This window comes from Saccostrea echinata, unplaced genomic scaffold (genome assembly GCF_033153115.1).
Source record: "Saccostrea echinata isolate AGI-Se365-2 ecotype Australia unplaced genomic scaffold, CSIRO_AGI_Sech_v1 ptg000045l, whole genome shotgun sequence".
NCBI classification, from domain to species: domain Eukaryota; kingdom Metazoa; phylum Mollusca; class Bivalvia; order Ostreida; family Ostreidae; genus Saccostrea; species Saccostrea echinata.
The window spans coordinates 2,128,624-2,153,708 of NW_026889794.1; the positions used below are offsets into that span (position 1 = coordinate 2,128,624).

At 32.5% G+C, this 25,085-nt stretch overlaps 2 protein-coding genes across 2 annotated transcripts; both read right to left on the minus strand.

Annotated features, from left to right (window-relative positions):
- Positions 1-3,085: 3,085 nt before the first annotated feature.
- Positions 3,086-4,552, minus strand: LOC133201757 (melatonin receptor type 1B-A-like). The gene is made up of 2 exons (XM_061337551.1): positions 4,206-4,552; positions 3,086-4,034 (listed from the first exon to the last, which is right to left on the minus strand). Exons 1-2 carry the CDS (start codon positions 4,477-4,479, stop codon positions 3,196-3,198), a joined length of 1,113 nt encoding a protein of 370 aa, XP_061193535.1. The 5' UTR covers positions 4,480-4,552; the 3' UTR covers positions 3,086-3,195.
- A 14,036-nt stretch (positions 4,553-18,588) lies between these two features.
- On the minus strand, positions 18,589-21,866 carry LOC133201702 (uncharacterized). The gene is made up of 3 exons (XM_061337492.1): positions 21,138-21,866; positions 20,097-20,225; positions 18,589-18,980 (listed from the first exon to the last, which is right to left on the minus strand). The coding sequence occupies exons 1-3, from the start codon at positions 21,697-21,699 to the stop codon at positions 18,589-18,591; spliced, it is 1,083 nt and encodes a 360-aa protein (XP_061193476.1). The 5' UTR covers positions 21,700-21,866.
- Between the last annotated feature and the right edge of the window lie 3,219 nt (positions 21,867-25,085).

Sequence of the window (25,085 nt, forward strand, 5' to 3'; positions counted from 1 at the left end):
TATATAAATTATGGAAAACGGACACTGGTGCACACTCAGCATCCTCCGAACTTCGTAAGCAGAATTGATAATTTATACTAAATGGGGATGCTTACTCCCACATGGCACCTGATCCCACTCTGATGTTTTTGGAGGTCCGTGTCTTCTCTGCTCCAAATTGGTATTGTTCCAATGGACTTTTTAAGCTTTATTACTCTTCATTATCTTCATATTTCATGAATGACATGTCTTGATAATTTAACATCATTTTAGCCAAATGCAGCAAAAGATAACAAGTCATACGCAAACAATTCAGATAGACGACAAGAAGACGTAAAATCAATTAAACAGTTCATAACTGAACATTATGTAGATTGAGTGTGGATCCTGGACATCTCTGGCTTTAGCTATGTTAAGACTATCGTGACGCAAATGTTTAACATTTCTTTTTTATTATCAACACTGTTGTTGCCATGGGCATGCAATTGACATGCATATCTGTTATAAGAGTAATCAACTTATGAAACGTGCGTGTAAATTCAAGAAGACACGTGAAAATGAATAATGAGGAAATACTGACAGGGGATCAGTTTACTTCAAGAGATCTCCGTCTAGACAGAAAAGCTAAAAAAAACTTCCGTATATATATATATATATATATATATATATATATATATATATATATATATATATATATATATATATATATATATATATATATATATATATATATATAATGAAGATATATGAAAAAATGATTCAAGATTTCTTTTAATAAAAACAAACTTTTTAAGATAAATTCTTTATTAAAAAAATGACAAATTTCCTTGTTTGTTTTCAATTTATTGGGTAGTACAAATCCCTTAAAATTTTATTCCGAGCACATTCAAGCACAGATAAAAATGAAATAATAGATAAATAAATAAACTATATATAAAAAAAACCCAAAGAAACAAACACAACAAATAAATCAAAAACAAAAAATCAATTGAAAATATTCAAATAAATGCACACAAGAAGTAGATAAATGAATATAAACAAATGAACGAACACTCACAAGAATATTATTTATTACCAGCTATTATATTCTTTCTTCATATGAAGAGAAAAAAATAAGAAAGCCTGCATTATTTGAAAAGACATAAAACATATCATGCTTTAAATTAGGCATTAGTTTACAGTATATATATTTAGTATATATATATTCCATCAATGCATGACACAATGTATAATTATCCTTATGCTGAAACAAATTATTCAATTCTCTTTGAGTTAATAAAACTAGATAAGGATTGAAAAATGTGACAATATAGATCATATCTTGTATAATAACGATAACGAGAAAACGATGACAAATTTTCAAGTAAATTCTTATCTGAATCTAGCAATATTTGATTTTGTTACTGTACCTCCAGTCTGTTTTATATCAATTCTATATGAAAAGTAGCTCGGACAACAAAAAAACTTTTAAACACCACATCGCGTATTGGTGTTTTGTCAAGTTATCTTGCCATTGAGAGTCATTGAAATATGCCAATCGGTAATTCAACTACTATGTACTACTATGTACTTTTCTTTATTTGCATACACAGATTGATATGATTCGCACATCAGAAGAGAAATAAAGTTGACATTTAATTCAATTAAAAAAACCCAATCCAATATGCATATACAAGCCTTTATAACTTATATTCATGTATAATGAAACAATAGATGATTTCAGAGGATGTTTTGTTTTTTCCCATTTATTTGTCTAAAGTATATATGAAAGTATATCAAAATCAATCATTTGTTTCATTAACCGTCCAGAATTTTACCCTGAATATATCTTTTTAATAAATCTACTCATTTCAATAAATATTTTGCCAATTTGCGGATTCTTTGTAAAATTTAAGTAATTTTCTCGTCTTTGCGAATAGATATTAACCGAGAAAATTCAGGTAGAGTGCTTCCATCCAAAAATTTTTTAAGTGAAGAAAAGAACAACGATTAATATATGAAACATTATTACCTGGGACTCATAATATTTATAGATCATGACTAAAACGTTAAGTTGCAGAACTAACATTCTCAGAAAGCTATCGAAATATTAATCAGAGAACTGTCGATGCTTGATCACAGTTCAGAGCTAAAAGAAACGAGGTCCATGGACCACAGCATCTTAGTCACCTGCTAATCTTCAGGAGATATTTTACAAATTTTTGTATTCCCTTGAAAATTTGTGACCCCATATTATGGGCACACCCTAACTCTAAGGGGTGTCTGAATTTACACACCGTGGTAATGCTTCAAAACCAATACGACTAAAATGGCCTTTCAGTTCTGGAGAAGATAATTCTTTTTCTGTATACATGCATTATGTAAAATTCGAACTTGATTTTAGCCAACTTTGACCCAAGGTCCATAATTAAAACAATAAGTTCAGTTAACATAGAAATGTTTGCAAATTAATGGTTTCTTTAGAAAATTTAAAAAAAAAAACCTTACATAGTCCCATGCAAAACTTTGATCCCCTATCTTGGCCCCACGCTACCCCCGGGGGTCATTAGTTGGACAGCGTAGAATCTAACTACCCCCAGGAAGCCCCGGGGACCTTGAATTGAACAGTTTAGAATCTATACTACCTAAGGAAGCCTTCACATAAGTTCATCATTTCTAGTCCTTGAGAAGATTTTAAAAGATTTTTCTTAAATGACCCCGGGGTCATGACTTGAACAATTTAGAATCTACACTTCCTCAATAAACTTTCACTATTTCTTACCCAATGGTTGTTGAGAAAAAAATTTAATGACCCTACTTTTTTGCCTTTTCCTGCTGATCTCCCCCTGGAATAGGGCTCGACCCTTCATTTGAACAATTGAGAATCTCCTTTACCTAAGGATGTTTTGTGCTAACTTGGTTGAAATTGGTCCAGCAGTTCTGAAGTTAAAAATGTGAAAAGTTTTACAGACGGACGGAGGACGGACAGACAGGCAGACACACAGACGGACGGACGGACGCTGGATAAGAAAAACTCAATTGAGCTTTCAGCTCAGGTGAGCTAAGAATTATGTTATTGCATAGTTAAGTAATCCCGGTTCTTATCCTCTCCAAAACAATAATATTATCCTTTCTCTTATTTAGTTATACCTCTGTTTTTCCCATTTAAAATATTCGGTTCTAACAAAACAAAGTTAACCTTTCTTCGATTCTAGTGTATGTTCACAATTGCCGTCTTCAAATGGGAGAGTCCATGCTTTCGGGGATGTCTTTAGATGAAAGCTCATCACCAGACAGAGTGGCCAGACTTGTGATCTTGTGTTTGGCTGCTTGAGAGTCTGATGTACTCAGTACTCCAGAAGAGTCCGGTGTCTCCAATGACGACCGTCTGCATATTCCAAAAACACGGTGCAATCCAGCAATTTTGTCAAATGCACGGTGAAATTTTGTATTTGTGAAGTAGTAAACGAGCCAATTAATTGAAGGGTGAAGGTGGGCGAATACAGTGACATAGAGATGGGCCTCATGTGGAAAAGTATCATTCCTGTCCACTACAATTATGAGGGCGTAGGGAATCCAGCACGTAGCAAACACCACATAAATAATAAACAGAGTTCGAGCAAGATTCACGGAAGATTTTGCCGGTTTGTCCTGATGTTTCTTCATTCGTTTGGCGCTCCTGGTTACTCTGAGGTAAATATTCAAGTAGGAAAACCCTGTAACGACAACTGGAATCCAAACGAGGGTAACCGAGAATACCACTGTATAGTAATAAGTGGCCATCCGATCCCAGATACATTCTAGACTTTTTCTATCAAAGGAATGATCGCCGATTCCCGCCAAATTCAAGAGCACTAGCAGCAGGCCCACGCAATACAAAGATACACACATCATTATGCATGTATGCTTTTTAAAAATCTTGTCGTAGTGCTGATGATGACAGAGTAAGACATATCGGTTAAAGCTCATCAGTGCGATGGTACCCAGTGAATTTACGCACGACATTGTACAACCGTAGGCAATGAATTGACAAAGTCCAGGGTAGAGATTGAAGAAATTTTCACCCTCTAATTTTGCTGTAATAAACATATGGGTTTTTTTAAAATTATAAATTCTAGCCCATCAATGGATGCTTGTGCATAATATTTGAATGATTGTCAACAAAATTTAATATTTTGATGTCAAAAAGGTTTCCACTTTCCAAATTAATCTATATTTTCAGATCGAATACTTTATATTTCACCTACCTACTACGCTCATGGTGTCTGCAACAAGTGTAACATACATGTCCGATATTGCCAAATTTGCAATAAAGATTGATTCCAGGGACTTCATTTTTTTCGTCACACATAGTGCCAACAAGATGAGGATATTGCCACAGGTTCCTACCAATCCTGCTAAAAGGAGGATAACGATAAGTGAAATCGCCACTCCAGGAGATTCTGTAACAAACTGATAACGGTCAAATAGCCCCAGGTCCGAAAAATCCGGCGATGTCAAATTAACGGCAGAAATATTCATTACTCCTGGTGTTGGGTCGAACAACGTTTTGTAAGAAAGGGAATTCAGAAGTCAGGAATGTTACAATCGAAGGGGGATGTACTAAAAAAATTAAGGAAAGAATGATCAAATTGATCTATTTTTGAGTGGTTATCAGTATGAGCAATCATACATTATAAAGACCAGCGATGAATAAAACAGTTTTAATTCAAACGTTAATTCCGGTAATTATTAGTTATTTCCTATGGGTTATGGGTCCAATGTTTCTCGATGAATTGGATCGAACTGGAAGTAAGAAGGGAAACTCGTGTCTTATTTGTATGTTTACATGTATAGAAATGTTATGAGGAAGTTTTCTGAAATCGGTCGATCCTATTATTTTATAAAAAGTAAAGTAAACAACACACCTTTAAGAAATGCGGAAAATATATAGAAAAATGCTGGTTGTGTTCGTACATAGTCAGAATTGTGTATTTCGACTTGTCATCTTCCTGGTATAAAGTACACGGAAATCGAATGTTCACAGTACACGAAAAAATCGTAATGTAATGTTTGCAAAAAACAAGTGACTTCAATTAACAATGAAATATGGAGGTAACGAACAGTATTCAAGCTAAAAGTCCATTTAAACAATTCCAATTGGAAGCAGAGCAAACACAGACCTAAAAAAAAATCAGAGGTATCAGGTGCCATGAAGGAGGGAGCATCCCCAGCCGTGTGTTCCTTGTCATGATCGGGGAAAAGGGGAAAATCCGTAGACAACCGGAGTTATTAACATAAGCATGAACAGTATTAATTTTGCATTTGAAATCTATTTTTGGTGCAATGTAGAAAAAATAAATGTCAGGCGTAGCATCGAAATGGGGCATTATAAGAGGCAAAATTTACAAGTTACCTTAGAAATAACTTTGATGAACCCCTCAAAAAGTTTATTGATGTAAGGGGGATTTCCTTTTTTACTCTACTGTATCAAAAAGTTAGGAGAAGGGCAACCAGACTTGCATGAACATTTTCATGCGAAAAAATAAAATAAAATACGTTCATGAAAATGGAAGGGGGAGGACACCCCAACCACTCCTGAATCTATGAGCCTGAATGATATGTTCACCTTGTCCACTCAAGTAGGAGATATTTTTTTTAACTATACTTATAAAAAAAGAGGGGGTTATTACAAGACTTCCAATGAATATTTTCAAACTAGAAATTGCTAAAATTTACATTCAGAAAAGGGGAGACAATCCCTCCCGCTCTCTGATTCTTTGTGCAAAAATATCATGTTCACTTGAGTGGAATTCGGATGCAGCTGAAATAACTTTTCAGAATTTTATGTTTAATGTAGGAAAAGCAAGTCCTTATGTTAACCTGGAAGGTCAATAAAATGGTTTGCCATTAAAAAAAATTGAAAACATTAATCTACTTCAATATACACGGTATTGAAATGTTTCAAATATCCAAATGGACTTTTGTGAGAAGCGCTGACTTTTACAATCGACGGCTTACTTTTACACTAGGACAGTATATGGAAGCTCTTTTGCGATATAAATATTAAGCTTAACAGTTAATTAAACGATAATAATGGACCATTTCAAAGCACACATCACGTTGACTAGGAAGGAACGGCAGCCACCCTACCCTCAACCCCCTCCCTTCCCATAATGACCAACTCTTGCTTAATTTTCCTTTCGAAATGTTTTTTCTTCCTTATTTGATCCCTTCAGGATACTAACCCTCACGAATAAATAATTTAAGCTATGTACTTCTGCCTCCCATCATCTCTTGCGTTGATTGCATACAAGTTAATCATGTAAGTGCCCCAAACAAAATACCTATAACAACTATTAAAGTTTCCTTATCTATCAGCAATTCTGTACCTCCGTACATAAGGCAGGTTTAAATGTCAAAGTAAGCCGTCGACTGTAAAAGTCAGTGTTTCTCGCAAAAGTCTAATATGAAACAAATGGAAGACAGTCATAAAGGGAGATTACGTTAAGAGTTATAACCAATAGTAGCCATTTTGCGATTTTCAATATGTGTTGTGAACACAATAGGCTTAAAAAATATAGAAAATATGCATGTAAATGTAATGCTGTTTTATTGCATTTTAATTGCGCGTTCGTCCAGGGTTGGTCAAAGAGGGCATAAAGAAGAATTAAACATTGAGGATCAAACCTTGGCATTAATCACCTATTATAAAGTATGTATCACTCTGTTGGAAAGGGGGTCATTTTTCAACGGGGGTTAATTTTTTATAGGACGCACACATATAACAAAAAATGACCCCTAGGGCTCTTTTTCTACAAAAATTATTTTTTTCTTCACGGGCTGGGGGTCATTTTTTGTCGTTGAAAAATGACCTCCTGTCATTATTTAATGGGGGTCATTATTCGTCTTTACACCGCTCAATCGCTTAATGTGCTATTTCAGCGACTTCAACTATTCGTGAGGGATCAATGTTCGTGGATTTCAAACCTCGTCATCTCGACTCGAAGGGACCGAGATAAAACTTCGAGAAATCCAAATGTTCGAGATAACGAGGGTTAAAAACATACAAAGAAAAAGTGGTTTGGACTGTCAAATCACTTCGACATATCCCAGGTATTCGAGGTTGCACTGCTGTTTTTAGGAAAAGGAATTTCTCAGTTTTTTTTCACTGCTTTTTCCAATATAAATATTTGATCGATTGATGAAGCACCACCTACTCCAAGGTACCACAGTTTGAATCAATAAGATAGATTCTGCACTGACTGGGTATGTTTACTTATAATATGATTTATGTCGTGACTCCCTTGTGAGCTTGAAAAGATTTTTTAAAGATGTTTTCCTGTAGAACTTAAATTCCTACAAATGTAGTTCCAGATTTTTAAACGATGTTTGTCTTATAAAATAAATCGCCGTGAAAATTTTGATTAATATGCATGGTGATCCAACTCTATCCCAAGGCCATCATTTGAATAAACCTGAATATCCTCTCTCCAAGCTGGCTTCTTGCATATATAACTAAGACAAATCAACCATGGTCCTGTTGTTCTTGAAATGAATTTAAGGACGATTTTCTACTATATACTTCATGTAAGCATTTGATCCTTTTTTATGGTCCCATCCTTGCCCTAAGAGCAATGGATTGAAGAAGTTTGTATCAAGAGCTTTCACGTGAGTTTAATTTTTCTGGCCCAGTTGTTCTTGACATGGAGATTTTCATTAAATGAAACCATTGTATTGTGCTTTTTCTAGATTATCTCCCCTTGGAAAATTAAGAATATACTTTTCAAAAAAACTTTAATTCTTTTCACCAAAGCATTCACTGTGACAAGTTTTGTAGAATCATTAAAGCATGCATTACCTATAGTGCATTCTTGATCAATAAATGTATCCAATATGCATGCAGATATCATAATAATATCTTACCATGAAAAAGTGGAGTAGATATATGTGCGTTGTACAATCATGCAAATGAACACACGTTTTTTTCATATTTTTACATTCTTTTACATATTTTTAACAACATTTAAAGAAAACAGATCACAGATTACAATAATCAACAACACAAAATATTATCCGTGTATCAAAGTACTGCGGAAGGACCATTTACAAAAGAATCATACTGTGTACATTTTTTATTCCGGAATGAGACATTTAAGTAAAACCGCTGATTGAAAACGAAGCTCTTTGTTAAGAGCACTGAGAGCTAGCTAGGATTAAACTAAACTAAGATTTAGAGAAGGTTTTATTTAAAAAAAAAAGTATAACTTCGAAAAGTAAATAAGTTAAAAAATTATTAGTCATTGTATAGCAAGTGTGAGAAATGAATTCTCTAAAATACTTTGTAATAAAACATTATTTTTATCTGCTCGGGGACTCTGATCATCAAACGTTGTCCAAAAACGAGTTAAAAAATCTAATTGACGAAGACTGATTAACTTGCATATTATTTATTTCATTTAATCTAAGGTATTGTACTTCATTCCATAATTGTAATTTCTAAGGTAAAAGAATTCTGCAATATGGCTCTTTGAATCAAAGCACAAAGAACAATAACTTAATCTAGTCATATTTCTTTTATTTGCGGTAAATCAAGCAATTTCATTTTGTAGAATGTGTGGTTCCCAATGATAAAGAAGACATTTGTCAGCAATTTGTATACAGCCATTCATATTGATGTAAAAGCTTCAGGATTCAGAACTTTGATAAATGATCTAAGTACATATAATCCATAATATAACTGTAATTCTCGTCTGAATAATTTACATGTCAATACGAACACCGTATACGGAGAACACTTATGTGGGCAATGCCTGTTGACTACTCCAATTATGTTTTTACATGATAAAATATGTTCAAATCAAGATCAACCTGGTAGAAATATCAACCCCAAACGAATAACAAAAGCTCTTTCGATGGGGCTGATAGAAATTCCTATTGCCATAATTCAACATCTTCTAAATGTTTATCAATTTATATAAGCATTCACTTTCATTTGTCAGAATCTGGGTACTGCAATGAAAACATATATGCGGCAAAGTGCTATAAGTTCGCCAACTTTTTATCGGCGCGAAATAATAAACGCCACATTGATACTTCAACTTTTATAGATAGAATAATAAAGCCTTTTAATTTTTGATTATCAAATGGAAATAAGGCTCATAAGTTTAGATTTTTCCAACCCGATTTTAAATGTTTGTCAATATTTTCACTTCTTTGTATACAAAATTGACATACAAATCAGTGATAAGCAATAATGAGTTATAAGTCACCAATATTTCATATCTTGATCTTAAATACTTTTAAACTATTTTACCTGATAACAAATTTATCGTTTTCTACAACATAGATTATTACCAGTACATTCCTTGTTTTCTTTTACTATTGCCTTTTTGTTTACTTTACATCAACATCAACATTTTGATTTTTCTTCCTTTTATAAAAAAAGATTTAATGATCATAAAAGGACAAGAACAGATTTACAATATTTACATTTGATATGTTTTTTCCGTATAATAGATAATAAACTGTTTAGAAAACATAAAGCATTCAATTTTTTTTATGTACATTTGATACATATTTCCTTATATCACCTGACAAGATGCCCATTCCCACAACGTTTAGGGACCCTGTTGTTCTTCAAAAGAATATTTTTAATAGTGTGCTCCCTCTTGTTTACATAATACCATATGGTTGACCCACCCTAGCCCCGATGGATCATGACAAAAAAAGATTGAATCTTTTATGGAAATGCTTCAATATGAATGAGTCTAACTTTCCAGTGCTAGACTAGTTAACAAAAGATTTTTTCCTGTAGTCATACAATAGGTAAAACTTGATCCCCGGTTAAAAATTATAGTAACGTCCTAACCAGAGACTCCATATGTTGAAAAGAATGAATACACATAACTCGGTTATGTAATACAATTTAGAGTGATCCTGCTATTCTTGAAAACATTTTTAAAATGACTTTTCTATATATCCCCTTGCTAAACTTAGATTCCCTATTACGGTCCCATCCGACCCTCAGGAGTTTAATTTGAACTACTTGAAAGATGCTACATTATCACTAATTGGTCCTGATTTTCCTGAAAAGAAGATTTTTAAAGCTTGTTTTCTATCTATCCCCATGTATATATTTGGTTCTCTCTTGTGGCCCCACACTAACATAAGGAGCCATGATTTGAAAAAAAAAAAACCTGATATCTATAATCATAAAGGAATCTTTGACGTAATATTTTGTATTTTCTGATCAGTGGTACTTGAGAAGAATTTTTAAAGATGCCGCCAAATTTTCACTAATTCATATTCATCTCCCCTTAAAAAGAGGGCCCTTTATTTGAACAAAATCTATATTTCCTTAACCCAAAGAACCAAGGTTTGGTTGTTCTTGGTCCAGTTGTTCGAGAGAAGATTTTGAAATTGTGAAAAGTTCACAAACACAGGACACAGAAACACACGAGACAGACAGACAGAAGCCGGACACTCAAAAAGTTCCCATGAACGTTTACATTGTAACTCAGATGAGCTTAAAAACTTTAAGAAAATTAAAAGTTCAGCATTCTATTTTCAATATTTAACATTTATATGCATTTCCATCACAAAAACTAATACACTTCGAAGAAAACTTTTAACATTTCAAGTTTTAATCACTAAAATTAGAACCAAATCAAAATTTTAAGAGGGTGTTTGAATATTACATTTGTTGCAAATTTGATATTTTGATTAACTAATTAATTCTAAACAATTTTCATTTTCTTACATAATTATATTAAGCAATGAAATTGTATATGTCAAAAGACACAAAACAATATTTTTTATTCCACAACAACGACAAATTCAGGAAAAGCTCCCTTGAGCCCTCGGCTCTCAAAAGAACTTAGTTTTGGGGAAATGCGGTTTTATAGAAATATATTTTAAAATTAGAAGCTCGTCTAATTTAGAAATAAAAACCAAAAATAAACATGATATAGGTTGTTGATAACATCAGATATACATGTATAAATTTCAATAAGGTATGAAATATTTGGATGAAAGTCATCAATAGAGCCATCAGTGCAAAAATCCATAAGCTTGACTTAAATTAGCACAAGTTTCACACCTCAAACAAAGGGTTTTTGCTAATACTAATAATAATCGCTTAGTACAATTAGTACAACCTCCGTGGTTAGGTGATTATGACATTGTGAAGATAATTATTAAAACTTTCAAAATCAATGATAGTTTATAATCATGGAGACAGTGTCAAGCTCGCTAAACTATGAATGTTGCACCTGAGGTGCTAAACAGTGATTAAAATCTACATAAATTAGTCAAAAGTCTCTCTCTCTCTCTCTCTCTCTCTCTCTCTCTCTCTCTAGTTAATTCAAGTTGGCTAAAATTAAAACAGAATTTTAAAGACAATTGTTAAAATGATTTCCTCTGGTCACTGATACTTCATCCCCTCTCTGATGTTTTAGAGGTCCGTGTTTGCTTTGCTCCCAATTTGTATTGATTCAATGGTGTGTTCCCGTTTTGCACACATTTGATAATTAGATCTAGAACAATAAGTGTGAATTGTGTTTTGATAGCAATTATAGTCTGCTTTCTGTCTGGGATTTACCTGATCTTATCAGCATAATATGAAGTAGATTTTATTGAAATCAGAGACATATAAATGATAAAATGTGATTCATATTGTTGAAATTTTTTTGTCTCAGTCTTGTCTATTTCTTAAATTTTTTTAAACACGTTAAAGCCAAAATTTATGTTATTTTAATTCAATGCATGATTTAAACACGTTAAAGCCAAAATTTATGTTATTATAATTCAATGCATGATTAGATGAATGGGAAAATTAACTCGTCAATGAAAGCCGAGGAAACCGGATAATTACAGGAACAGGCTACAGATAGTCATGAAAATGTTTTTAAATAGTTTAACCTTTTTAGGAATTTTATGATTTAAAATTTGTATGAATACTTTTTTCCTTATTTTTTTATCTATTCAGTACCTATGGTATAGACTATAGCAATTAAGTAATTATCTTACCTGAACAAATTTCCGTTTCGCATACATTTTTCCTACAACTAATTTTCAAGTGTGTGCAAAACGGGAATGCGTACAAACCGATTCAATGGACTTTTCAGCTCGATTACTCTTCGTTATCTTCATATTTCATCCCACCTGATTATGGAAACGTTTTTACTTGCCAATTTTTCTGTCGCTCTACATTTAAAAATTCAAAAGGATACGACCAGAAGTCTTAATTCAAAATTTGTTAAAAATTTCAAGTACACAGGTAAGCCCTATATTGCTTAAGAAATGTGGAATTCTTTGCTTTTTCTTGAGCAATTTGAGAAATAGCATCAGGAAACAGTTTTTTCTTTATCTACATCCAAAAACAAATCATCACTTATATCCAAAAGACTCTTACGTTGCTGTCCTTAAATCCATTAGAAAAGACATGACTGACTTTATTGATCATGAAAAACTGAGAATATGCAGAAATATTTACATTTTCAAATATTTTTCCTTAAGATTCTTTGCAAATTAGAAAAAGTTCATATTCTCATGAACTACCATGGGATGAGTAAGAATATTTCCATTGTGTTGTGATTGAAGTCAAAAAATAGTGCAAACTGTTTTTTCTAAATTCTGAATTCTCAAAAATTTAAGTCATCTCTTAAGTAAATGCATTGATAAAATGATAAATACATTTGTACATGCAAAAATAACTATGTACCTGATCTTTTAAATCGAAATATTCAATTACCTCTTCTCTACGGTGCAAGTTGTCCAGTAAAAGACAGTGACTCAATATGAAATCGAACGAAGATACTAGGAATCATGTAATAAGTTTCATTGTCTCATTGAAAGTGAATGGATCTTCAAACCGTATTCGATCATTACTGTAGAGGACTGCATTGTCCGATGTCCAGAAACCTTAAATCACTTATTTTGAAAGGCCAAAATTTAGGGAACCCCGATCTTTCAACTGGAATCATAATTTCATAAATATCATGAATTCTGTGGAAGATTACGCCAGGCGATGGGCCAGACATGAAAAGGAAGACCTTGACACTTTGTCAGAATGGAGTACATGTAAATGTATCAGATGTATGTTAAAATCTCGCATTAAGCAGTCGAAGGGCAATATGAAATTCATCTATCCTTCTGTGTTCAATAATTCAGAAGTAATGAAGAATTAGATAGACTACATGATCAGTGTGTACTGGTCCCAGCTGACAAAGCAGGTAACAACATTGTCTTTGTTTGTAAGGCTCATTATTTTAATTGTATTTTAGAAAAACTGGGATTTAATTCTACAAGTGGCAATCCAACTTACACCCATAGCTCCCTTTTTAAGGAGAAAATTCTTCAAAATCATATGTCAGTTTTGAATATTTTTAATATTCCCAACAACCAAAATAAATTTGAATTACCATATTTATATTGGATTCCGAAAATTCATAAAAATGCGGGTTCCAGTAAATGTTCTACCAAGCCTCTTTATTTACTCCTCACTAACATATTAACAATAGTGAAGGAGAAACTTCAGGAGTACTATGCAACAATATATTCGAGAAGTGGTGTAAATCAGATGTGGGTACATAAAAATTCCAAGGAAAATTCGAAATCACAAAATTTTACCAAAATCAATAATATAAAAACTTACCACTTTTCAACTCTGTTTACAACCATTCCCCACGATAAATTAAAGTCCAGGATTTTTTACTTCGACGGCTGTTTTTTCAATAAAAATGGAATTTACTTACCTTGTCATTGGTCATTTGCAAAATTATTTTGTTAAAAAACATTCTGATTGTACACACAAGTACTTTGAAGTTGATATTGAAAAGATGCTTGAGTTTCTGACAATATCTATGTGGGTTTTGGAGACCATGTCTTCCAAAATTTGTTGGAATTCCAATGGATAACAATTGCGCCCAGTTGTAAGCAGACCTATTTTTGTATTTTGTATTTTTATGAATCAGAATTTATTCAAAATCTTATACATGAGAAAAAGAAATCTCTCGCTGTGGCCTTCAACTTGAAATTTAGATATATCGACGACTTGTAATGAATTAACGATAGTTATTTCCATTCATATGTCGACACGATATATCCCAGTCAGCTTGAAATAAAAGATACCACAGAGTCTGACACATCTGTTTCATATTTGGATATTTTGCTAGAAAAAGACATAGCTCTATGATAAACGTGATGACTTTAACTTTTCAATCGTCAGCTTCTTTTACTTATGCAGCAATATACCCTTATCACCTGCATAAGGGGTGTATATCTCTCAGTTGATTCGATAAGCAAGAGCTCAAGAGCATGCTCTACGAATGAACAATTTCTAAAACGAGGTGAGTTATTGACAAACAAGTTGATGAAACAAGATTATCAACAGTCTCGTTTAAACCTGCATCGATGTTACTTAAAATAGATGCTGTACTTATAATGCTGTATAAACTGGAACAATTAAATTCTGAAGTTAATATAAATTCTACTTTGATCAAACTTGCATATCTATTGCATCCTAGAAAACATTTCAGTAAGAATGCCTCGGGTACTGCAGGTGACCTGTATTTTTCAGATGATGTTGAAATAAATGGAAGTTTACATGTTCCCAGTTAATTGAAAGCCAACAACGATCAAAATTGCATAGATGTTGCACTGGGACATACATGTAATGATGTTCTGGATTCGACATGTCACTTACATTTTGAATTAAGCTGAAATATGTCCATAGCTTCAGATTTAGCACTCTATTCTTTAGTAGTATTCAGGTGCAATTGAATTTGAAAATAAAATTTCAGATTTCAAATGGAAAATGGGAGATAACTTCATTAAAATATATCTGTACAATAAAAAGCTAAGTGTTCATGAACGAAGTGGGGGCAGTACACATTAAAAATTTGCTGATGAATGTTTCCATGTTTGTTTTCGAAATTGAATATAAGGAGAAATCTTTAAAAATCATCATCTCAAGAACAGTAGGGCCATGATTAGCAGCAGATAGTTAAATTCAGCGCGTCATGTTAAAAGACTCCATCCCTTCCACCTTTGTTTATCAATAACTTCAAATACAGTTGGTATCCCTAAATTGTGATTGAAATATTATCTATATTATATTATGTTATCGGTGTGTACAGCGAATGATACTGATATGTCCTTTTAGTCATTATCATAATCTTCAGTATTATAAAAGTTTCTTTGAAAAATCACACACAAAAATTAAATGATGTCTCTCAGGACCCCAATCATATTGTTTTCCAATTAGTGACGTAGATCCATCATTTTATAGCTCACTGAACTTGACTTTGGAGATGGAAACTCTCAAGTATTCTTAAACATTTTATGAGAATATGGATGGAAATAAGATTTTACAGACAGATGTATTTTTTTTATTTTCATTCATCGAGAAAAGACTAGATTCTTATTCTCATAAACTTTTTTAACTAATTGATAAATTACACAATATATTTACATTAACATGTCATTTACTTAAATGAAAACAATTAATTATTGGTTACATGTACAACACAGAAAATAAAATTGTTTTATTGTATACAAATACCACTCCCCCTTCACTGGACTCTTTAAAGCTGAACACGTACTATTCGTACATAGGCATACGCCATATTAGTTTTCCTTTTCCTATCTCATCAATATCAGCACTTGGGTATACTCTTCGAATTCGTTACATCTGACTGCTTTCTTGTCACGAGTACGTGCGTGGAATGCACGACACGTGTTAGTGTTGGTTATCTAACATTACTTTTGTTTACATTTTATTGCAGTTTTTGTTTGCACTGACCTGTGCAACCGATGTAAGTTGTTTTTTTGTAAAGTTCTCTTCTGCCGTGGAAGAAGCACACATTTACTTTTTTCGCTATCGAGAGTTTTACAACAGCTATGTAGAATATATAAGTCCGTCCATACCGGTAAAAACTTATTACACTGAACCGAAACGAAGTGAAAGGCTTATATAGGGGCCGTACAGCTAACGAAAAATGCAGAGTAATATGGCGGACAAACATAGATCTCTGCCTTTTACGAATCGTGTTCAGCTTTAAGGTAACTTTAATACCTCGGTAAATGAAATAGACAAGGGTCGTGGTAGCTTAGTGGTAGGGCGCTCGTTTCGTGATCGGGAGATCCTGGTTCGATTCTCGTTCTCGCTTAAAATAGGTAGTGATTGTTCCTTCGTTAAAAACCAGGCACTTGAAGTGAAAGTCTTTCGGATGAGACTTTAAAATCTACGGTTCCGTGTCACGGTAGGCGTTGGCACGATAAAGAATCCTTACTGCTCAATGGCCCTGAGTGCCAAGTAAAGATCTTAATTTGAAGCCCTTCAACTGTATATGGTGATGTCTCATATGATTGGAAAATTATGTTAACAAGGGATGTAAAATAACAAAGAAACAATCAATCTATCAATTGAGTCATATAGACCATAACTCAATCAATTGTTCTAGAGTGAACAACTATTTATTAAGTGATATCAACATATCCATAATTTCAAATATTGATAATTTAATTGCTTTGTTGCTCAATTGTTGCTTCAAACGGCTTTTATTTTAAAAAAAAAAAAACGTTGTAAAATAATAAAAGATATCTTCAACTGAAAACTCAGAGATCAAGAAATAAGTCATTCCGTGGGCTACATTAATTTTTTAGAGCAATATTTCCACCACGTTGTTGAGCTCAACAATTGAAGTGATGCTTTTACCAATTTGATTGATGATAGCAATAATTGATTTGATGCACAATGATAAATTGAAAATATCTTCAAATATTTCTTAAGAATTCAAATGATGAGAGCAATAATTGATTTGATGCACGATAATGGAATTAATAATATCTTCAAATAATTTTTTAAAAATTCAATTATTTGAATTTATGGTAATTTGGCGCTCTATACAAGGAAAACCTAACATCAACTTTTTTATCTACTCAACCCCCTCAATATCTAAGTTTTGAGTTTTCTACATTTAAGGACAGATGATACAAACAAAAGAAAGATGGGTGCCTAGATTTGTATATATTTTTGGACCTATTTTGATTGTAAATGGGGCAAATAATAAATTTCAAAAATATTAATAAATTGTAAATTTTCTATCACGTTCAAAATGCTACCTTTCTACTTTCATACTTTCATACTTATTAAGCTATACAACTTTTTGTCACTTAAAATACAATTATTGTAAATCTTTGATTGAAAAATTAAAATCTATTCGGTTAAACTTATTTATTTTATTCATATAAACATCTCTTAAGTTGTTATTTTCAAGATTTCTGATAAAGGTCTGTTTGTATCATCTGTCCTTTAGACTATAAAAAAGGGAATGAATCTGATAGGTTGATTTAATATGTTAGTTTTCGTTATTTTCTTTAATTTTAAAGTTTATCTTTACTGCAACGAAGTTTGAGTGGTATACTGGCATCCCCGCGTCCGTTCTTAAATCTGTCTGTCTGACCATCCGTCTGTATAGCTGTAGACGCAAGGATAACCTTAGCGTTAAGATCACTTTCGGCTTATCTTAAGGAGGTTGGATCCTGTTATCAAAAGTATTGAGAATTTTTTATCAAGTATATTTTTGGAATCTAGACACATAGTTTAATTAAAATTCAATGCGCTTCTTTCGGCACTATGGAGCATTTAATTTGACCTTTTTGCACTGAAATTACATCTAACACATGTATCAGTTTTTCAAAGTTTTTCCTTTAATATTTTTTATCCAAATAAATTATGTGTACAAATACAGTCTTTTTCGTCTTGAACAGTGTCTTTAAAATTTGTGGCAACAAAAAAAGTTTCAAATTACTTCGCATAGTCAATTATTTGACCTTTTTGCACTCAAAAAATGTCATTTTTCTGGAATTAAACATTTAACAAGCAATAAAATCATTTGAAAGAAATGACATTTTTCTGAGTTTAAGCAGAATGGTTAAAATTATCTCGTTTATTCAGAAAATAAAATTAAATGTGGGGGTCTGTGATGTTAATTTTTAGATATAACTAAAATACTGCTAATTTTTAGCCTAAAATGGGCTATTTTCCCTAAGGACTTTCACAATATATTTGTCCAATATGATGACAGAATTCATGATGGTTAATTTAATATATTATTTAGGACCAGGATAAAACATTTCACTGCTCGAAATAACTTTGTGTGCAGGCTGCATGTAAAAATAGGAATCCAAACTTAACAATACTGTAAATATTTCGAATGAGAAAAATTGATCATTTTCTTCTATAAAACCTTCCGCCACAAAATATAGTTCCTAACTTAATGCTTTCAGTACGGAATTTAATCATGGGGTTTTAATTCAATATAGTTAAATTAGCATTGCAGAATCCAAATTTATTGTAAGAACTAGAACATTATGCAGAATATTTAAGATAGAGGTCTACACAAAAATTTGCTCAAAAGCTCAGGAACGAACCTCGTTAAGGGGTATCCAAAGCAATCTTGCGGATGTGGTGCATCTGTAGATACTTAGTGAAGTACATGCCTTGATGGTGCTCCGCTGAGGAAATGGTCTTGTTAAGGACACCTTTAGTTTACATTTGAATTATAGAAATTTACTCGAAAGTCAATCAAAAGAAATACTTCTACTTTTAACATTCCGAAATGGGAAAAATAGGAAACATTTTTTTTATATTTTAAAACCTGAGAAAGTGGTGACCGGTGCGTTTCCTTCTGTATAGTAACCGCTACCTCGATAGCGCCTAACCCAAACCTTGTCACCAATCGAGAGGTGCATTACCGCTAGGTTTGAACCGGCGTCATAAGTTTCACCATACAACATAGCTAGGACTTTTGGTTTACTGTTTAGCACAATCTCTGTCATAATATATTGTGAATTATAGGCTTGCACAATATGGAAAAACACATAATGTCCACTAACGGGGGCAGTGAAGACGCCTGTCCTCGAGTCGTATCCTCCGCCAACGCTGTACACGACTCTATCAAACACCAACGTCCCGCTGTTCCAGGAGGAACTAGCAGAGGACACTCCAGCTGTGAAGGCTACTCTTTTTGTCAGATCTGAAATGTTAAAGGGTGCTGAATTTAAAATGATTTATTTCTTATTTAGACCATCCAAGTAGAATGATGGTTAACTTCTCCAAATATACATTTGTGTATATCAGATGAAGTGCTGAAAGATGTTGAATCCGAAAAACATCTGGGAGTAAACATTGAAACATTGAAACACTATTGCGCTACAATAGTCATATTGGTTCTGTTTGCTTATCCTTGACGTATAAACTATTTACAATACGTAAAATAAAAAAAAATCCCATTACACACAAGAAAACTGTTGTATTATATATACATTTTGCCTTCTTTAAATTATTGTTTGACTATCTGGGGCAATGCTCCAAGTGTTAGCATAGGATATAGTTTTTGAATTACAAAAACGGCAGTCAGAATTATATTAGATGTGGTCCCAGATGCCCCATCACTTCCATTATTTGAGAAACTTGGTTGGTTGACCATATATGAATTGATTGATTTTCAAAAATACATATTACTTTACAAAACATTTCATGGTATGACACCTGAATATCGGAGACACTCTTTTGAATTCATTTCTTCTGATAATTATATTCGTACGTTCTGAAACCAATTATGACCTTCGTCTACCAAGTATCGAACAAATCTGTTTAAAAATTCTTTTCAATATTCAGGTGTTCATTTATGGAACAAATTATCTTAAAATGTACGTTTTTCACCAACTGCACAATCCTTTCGTAAAAATGTAGAAAAAAAAAATATTATTAATTAATTGCCGCAACATTTCTTGATTATCTTAACTTATATTTTTAATGTAAGATGTACTTTTTCTCAAATGTACTTCAACTTTGTCATGTATTTGTGACCAGTATTCTGCTTATTTTAATTTTGTATTCATTATTGTATTATAGATGCAAAGAGGGCCCCGAGGAAGACTAGTGCTTTGCACTAATCAGGTTACCCTCTTTAAATTTATTATAAAGGGGGCAATTTTGATAACAGATTTAGGTTGATTTCTACAACTTTCAAATTGAGTGGTAAGGATATTAGAATGGTTAATTCATTGCAATATAAAAGAATATATATATATATATATATATATATATATATATAGATATAGATATAGATATATATATATATATATACCACATTGATTGTTCGTCAAATTCATTCGGAACACCTCGAGGGATGACACAGTAGAGGAAAGCTTCAGCTGGTCAAAGTAATTTTGTTTAACCTCTGCCTTAATCTCGTCAATAGATGCATTGAAGTCAACTGAAAAAAATGATACATTGATATCTTTAAAAATATCAAAAGAATAATGTAATATAGCACTCTCATCCAATTGCTAACTGAGGTGTTATGTGATCACAGCAAAACAACTTGTTGAGAGATATATGAATATTTTAGTGTTCCAAGAAATCATTGAGAATTTTTATATAATACATTATCTAAAATGTTGGATATAATTTAATTTTACTGTTTTATTTCATGACAATACCCCGTACATTCTAATGATATAGATTTACTTTATAATGATGCAGTTTTCTTGGATAGCCTTCTATTTATTTTATATACTTCCTGTTGTCTGCTGATGTTCAAAATTACTGCTATCAAAATTTGAAAGGCTATTTAAGCTATGTATTAGCAAGTGATGGTGAAATCTGGTGATATTTCTAAGACACTGAGAATCTCAGCGTCTACTTTTTATTGTGTGGTACAAAATATTAAAAAGACTACGGAATTCAATTAAGGAAAAGAGTTTGTAGGCCTAGTAAACTAACATTCACATATCAAAGAAAGCTCAGTGTTTCAGAAGTATTGCTAGTTTTGCAATTCTTTGATAATAAACATTTACAATTGGCTGTTTTCTTCAAAAGCACTCATTTTGAACATTAGCAATCGACCAGAAGTATACAAAGAAAACGGTTTAAAAGATGTTTATGAAAACTGCATATAAAATAAGAAAGTAGCAAGTATTGACATTTGATTTAAACAATACATATTATATTTTAAAAAATATTTTGAAAACACATTTTACAAAAATATTCTCAATAATTTCTGGAAACACTATACAAGAGCATAAATCTCTTATAAAAAAAAGAAGAGAAAAAAAGAAATAAAAAGTGTGTAATAGTATAGGTAAATGCAAGAAATGTTTTGAGTAAAAACAGGCACGAATCTTACCAAAAATGGAAGAAATTATAGCATTCTGTGAATGTTCCAGATCAGTCACTGACTGTGATATCTTATTGCTGGTTGTCAGTAAATCACTATTCAATGCTTCCAAAGAAATGTTCAATCTTGTAGATAATTGTTCATATTTTCTCTCTATCATTTTAGGAATATCTTTGTCCAATTCCAACATATGTTTATTCAAATCAAGAAGGGTAACTGAAAGAAAACGAACTTCAATTTTCAAATCGCCAAGTATCATACTCGTATTTGTCTCAAATTCTTCTCTTCGCTCCTCAAACCCTTCCTCAAATTCTCTGAAATTTTCGTTAATTTGTGTAAAGTTTTCTTTGACAGCGTTGAGAATTTCTTCATATCTTTCATTTTCAATTTCAAGTCTCTGGTTTTCACGTTTGAGTTTATCTACTTCCTGTTGCAGAGTCGCTATTTCTACACGTTTTATTTTATCAATTTCTGTCTCTGTTTTCTGTTGTGCAGACTCCATATTCTCCATATTTTGCTTAAGATCGATCATGTCCTTCATTAATGCATGAACATTCTTTACTAGAGTCATCCTGATGATTGTTTCTTGGTTAAGAAGCTGTCGGAAAACGTCGACATTTTTCGATTCCAATTCACTTATGTCTAGTAGAGACGAGTTTAGGTTGCTGTTGTCTGTGAGCACGGAAAATCCATACGTCTGTAGGAGAGGAAGCAACGCAAGCGCACACAGGAGCGTTTGTTTCATACTGATAGTTAGACAGGAGTGATCATTTGAAGCATTTTGAGTCGTGCATGTAAAATAAAACCTTCACGAAAGTCCTTACCCTTTATATTTTATTCATGCCAGACAAAAAAAAAACTTTCTATACATGCACGGATTACTATAAATCTTTGACATGATAAGATGTTAGTCTGAATCAACAGCAATGATATTCTTACAGAAGAATTATCCCATAAGATAGCTTATTTTTTCTTTAAATGAAGCATACACTACGTGAAATCATTTACCTGTTTGATAGGAAAATTCAAGCAATATCGACTTAATTTTGAACTCATAGTAATATCTATTTATTTTGCATGTACATTTTTCTACTACAGGTATATAATCTATAAATTATAGATTTAATATCTTAACAAAAGTTTTAAAGGCCTTTAAGTTCACGTGTGTTTCACATATGAATGTATTATGAAGTTCCTTGTTACCCAATACTAAACCAACTTTCATAATTTTAGCGATACCCATCTATAGTATGTTGTGCGTGTTGATGCTTGCATATCAAGTGTTAGTACAATCATGCTCCTCAGCATAAAATAGACATCTGCTTCTTCAATAAAAATGAAACTCGGAAATATTGGTATCATCTACAAAATTACTTTTAAAAACTCATCCTTATTCTACATATAAGTACTCAGAAGCTGAGATTATGAAAATGCTCGAGCTCCCCATTGACAATGTCTATGTAGTCTTTGGAGAACAAAAGACCATCCAACACCCTGCTGGAAATTCGATGTGCACAATTCGTGCTTCTTCATTAGCCGACCTGTTTTTGTATTCTGATGAAGCAGAATTTATTTAAAAAACTTCTACGTGAGAATAAAAAAAAACTCTTGATGTGGATTAAATTAACGACGCTTTATCAGTTAGCAATAGTTCTTTTTATTCAGTCGCCCTCGTGGCGCAGTGGTTAAAACGTTTGATCTAGAGTTTCGGAGTAAGGAGTTGATCCTTACAAATCCTACTGTGGGACGTGGAGACCCGTCCTTCGGATGAGACCGTATAAACCGAGGTCCCGTGTCTCAGTAGGTGCTGGCACGAAAAAAAATCCCTCACTGCTCAAAAGCCGTAAGTGCCGAGTGCAGGTCTAAATTTGCAGCCCTCCACCGGCAATATGAGTGAAAAAATCTGGTAGGGAAGTTAAACAAACAAATCAACAAAAACAAACGTTATTACTCATATCTCGACTCGATATATCAAAGTGAACTCGAAATAAAAGACACTACAGAGTCCGTCACAGTTTTTTTTCTTCCAAATTTGGATGTTTTACTGACTTAAAACAATGACTTCACCTTTTCCATCGTCAACTTGCCATATTTATGTGGACCAGGTATAAATCAATTGATATTACAGGACTTTCTACAATCTCATTTAAAGTCAGCATTTCGCAAATTCTTTGGTCCGTAAAATGCATGATCTTTGCAAAAACATGCTATCGTTGGGTCGTATTTTGACTAACATCTTTCATACCTTTTTAGCCATTGTTTCATACTAAATCTGAATACATGTACTTCGTTTACATGATAGACACAGAGGGCTCACAGCAAGTGTGACTGGTTGACAGGGGATGCTTACTTCTCCTGGACATCTAATCCCACTTCGGGTTTTCCAAGGATCTGTGTTTTCACTTTTTTCTTTATTTTTGCCTTTTTTCATTGTTTTGAAATGTCCTCTGTAAAACTTGAACGCCTTTGCATGCCTGATTCTAAGATTTCTAAGGGGAGTGAGTAAATTACACATTGATTTGTCTAATCGTAAGTTTGCTTTTTTATCGCTGAAGAGTTTTTAAACACATTTTTTAATGTAAAAAGAAAAATCATATTTGTATTTCTTTTTACACCTTTGTGTCTCTCTGTAGCCCCATCAGAAGAAAAATATTCCAAAGATTTTTCTTGTAAGTAAGGCTTGACTTGAGTGATTTTTATAATTACAGATGACATCTTGTCACTTCAGGCACAGAGTTTTATGGGAAGACGGTTTTAAATATATGTATTTTATATTAAAGATAAATAAAATATATTAATCCCCTTTTCCCAAGGGTAATATGTAAGCCCGGTTTTTCATGCCTATGCTCTGTACATATACATGTATATGTTTACAAACATATTTATTTACCTATGGACAATACATAATAAACTGTTATCAGAGAAATCTTTTTTGAGTTAAAGGGAAAGGCGAGCTTAGAGCGTTTGAGGACTAATGTGATATTGGATTTTTTTTTCTTTGCAAGATTACTGAACATGCATGAGTTACAATACTAAATGAGCCATTGATTACCTGTGAATATTTAACATCTGGCTTTGTTATGGATGTGTTCGAAGCGAATGTCTACGTCTGCACGATTCAATCAAATCTTGACTACTTTTTTCCCTTGTTTTTCATATTTTTTTCTGAATTTTACACAGAGATGATTAATTCAAATAAACAAAACATTTCACAAAGTCAATCAGTTGAGGAGAAAAACGACTGCAGAATTTGAATTTTTATATCTTGCTGAAAAAATTAAAGGAATGAAAAGGAGAGTTTGACATTTTCAATTTTCAATAAAATACTTGTATTTTACAATAAGAAAGCAGGTACATTGCAGACTTTGGATTAAAAAAAATCACACAATAAAAGTTGTAAACAGGTTTTAATTATAATCTGTAGTAAATTGCTCTGAATTTGCCTTCCAGACTATATGAGTGAAGTTGACATTCTGGATATCAGGGTAAAAAGTGCAGAATTTCATTTAAACTGATTTTTTTCGCAATCTAGTAATTATCCAGGAACCAAGAAGAGGTCCAATATCCAAAGCACGAGATAAACTTAAAATTTTGAAGCAAGCTTCGTAGTTGGTGTGATAAGAAAAAACGCCCATAGTAAATCTTTATAAAAATATATAAAAATGTATTATAAGGAGCCAGATGGTCCCTAAAGTAGAGATGGAGTAGACATTTAATCGTCCCCACAGGAATAGTACTGGCTTAGTCCACCTTGTGGGTAGACAAGCTATTTGTCTCCCGATCACTTGTATTGGATCAGTTTTATGTGTCATATTTTTTTTGTTTTTGTTTTGTTTGTTTGTTTGTTTGTTTTTATGTTATTTTGTTTGTTTTTTTTTTTTTTGTTTTTTTTGTTTTTTGTTTTGTTTTTTTTTTTGTTTTTTTTGTTTGTTTGTTTGGTTTTTTTTTGTTTTGTTT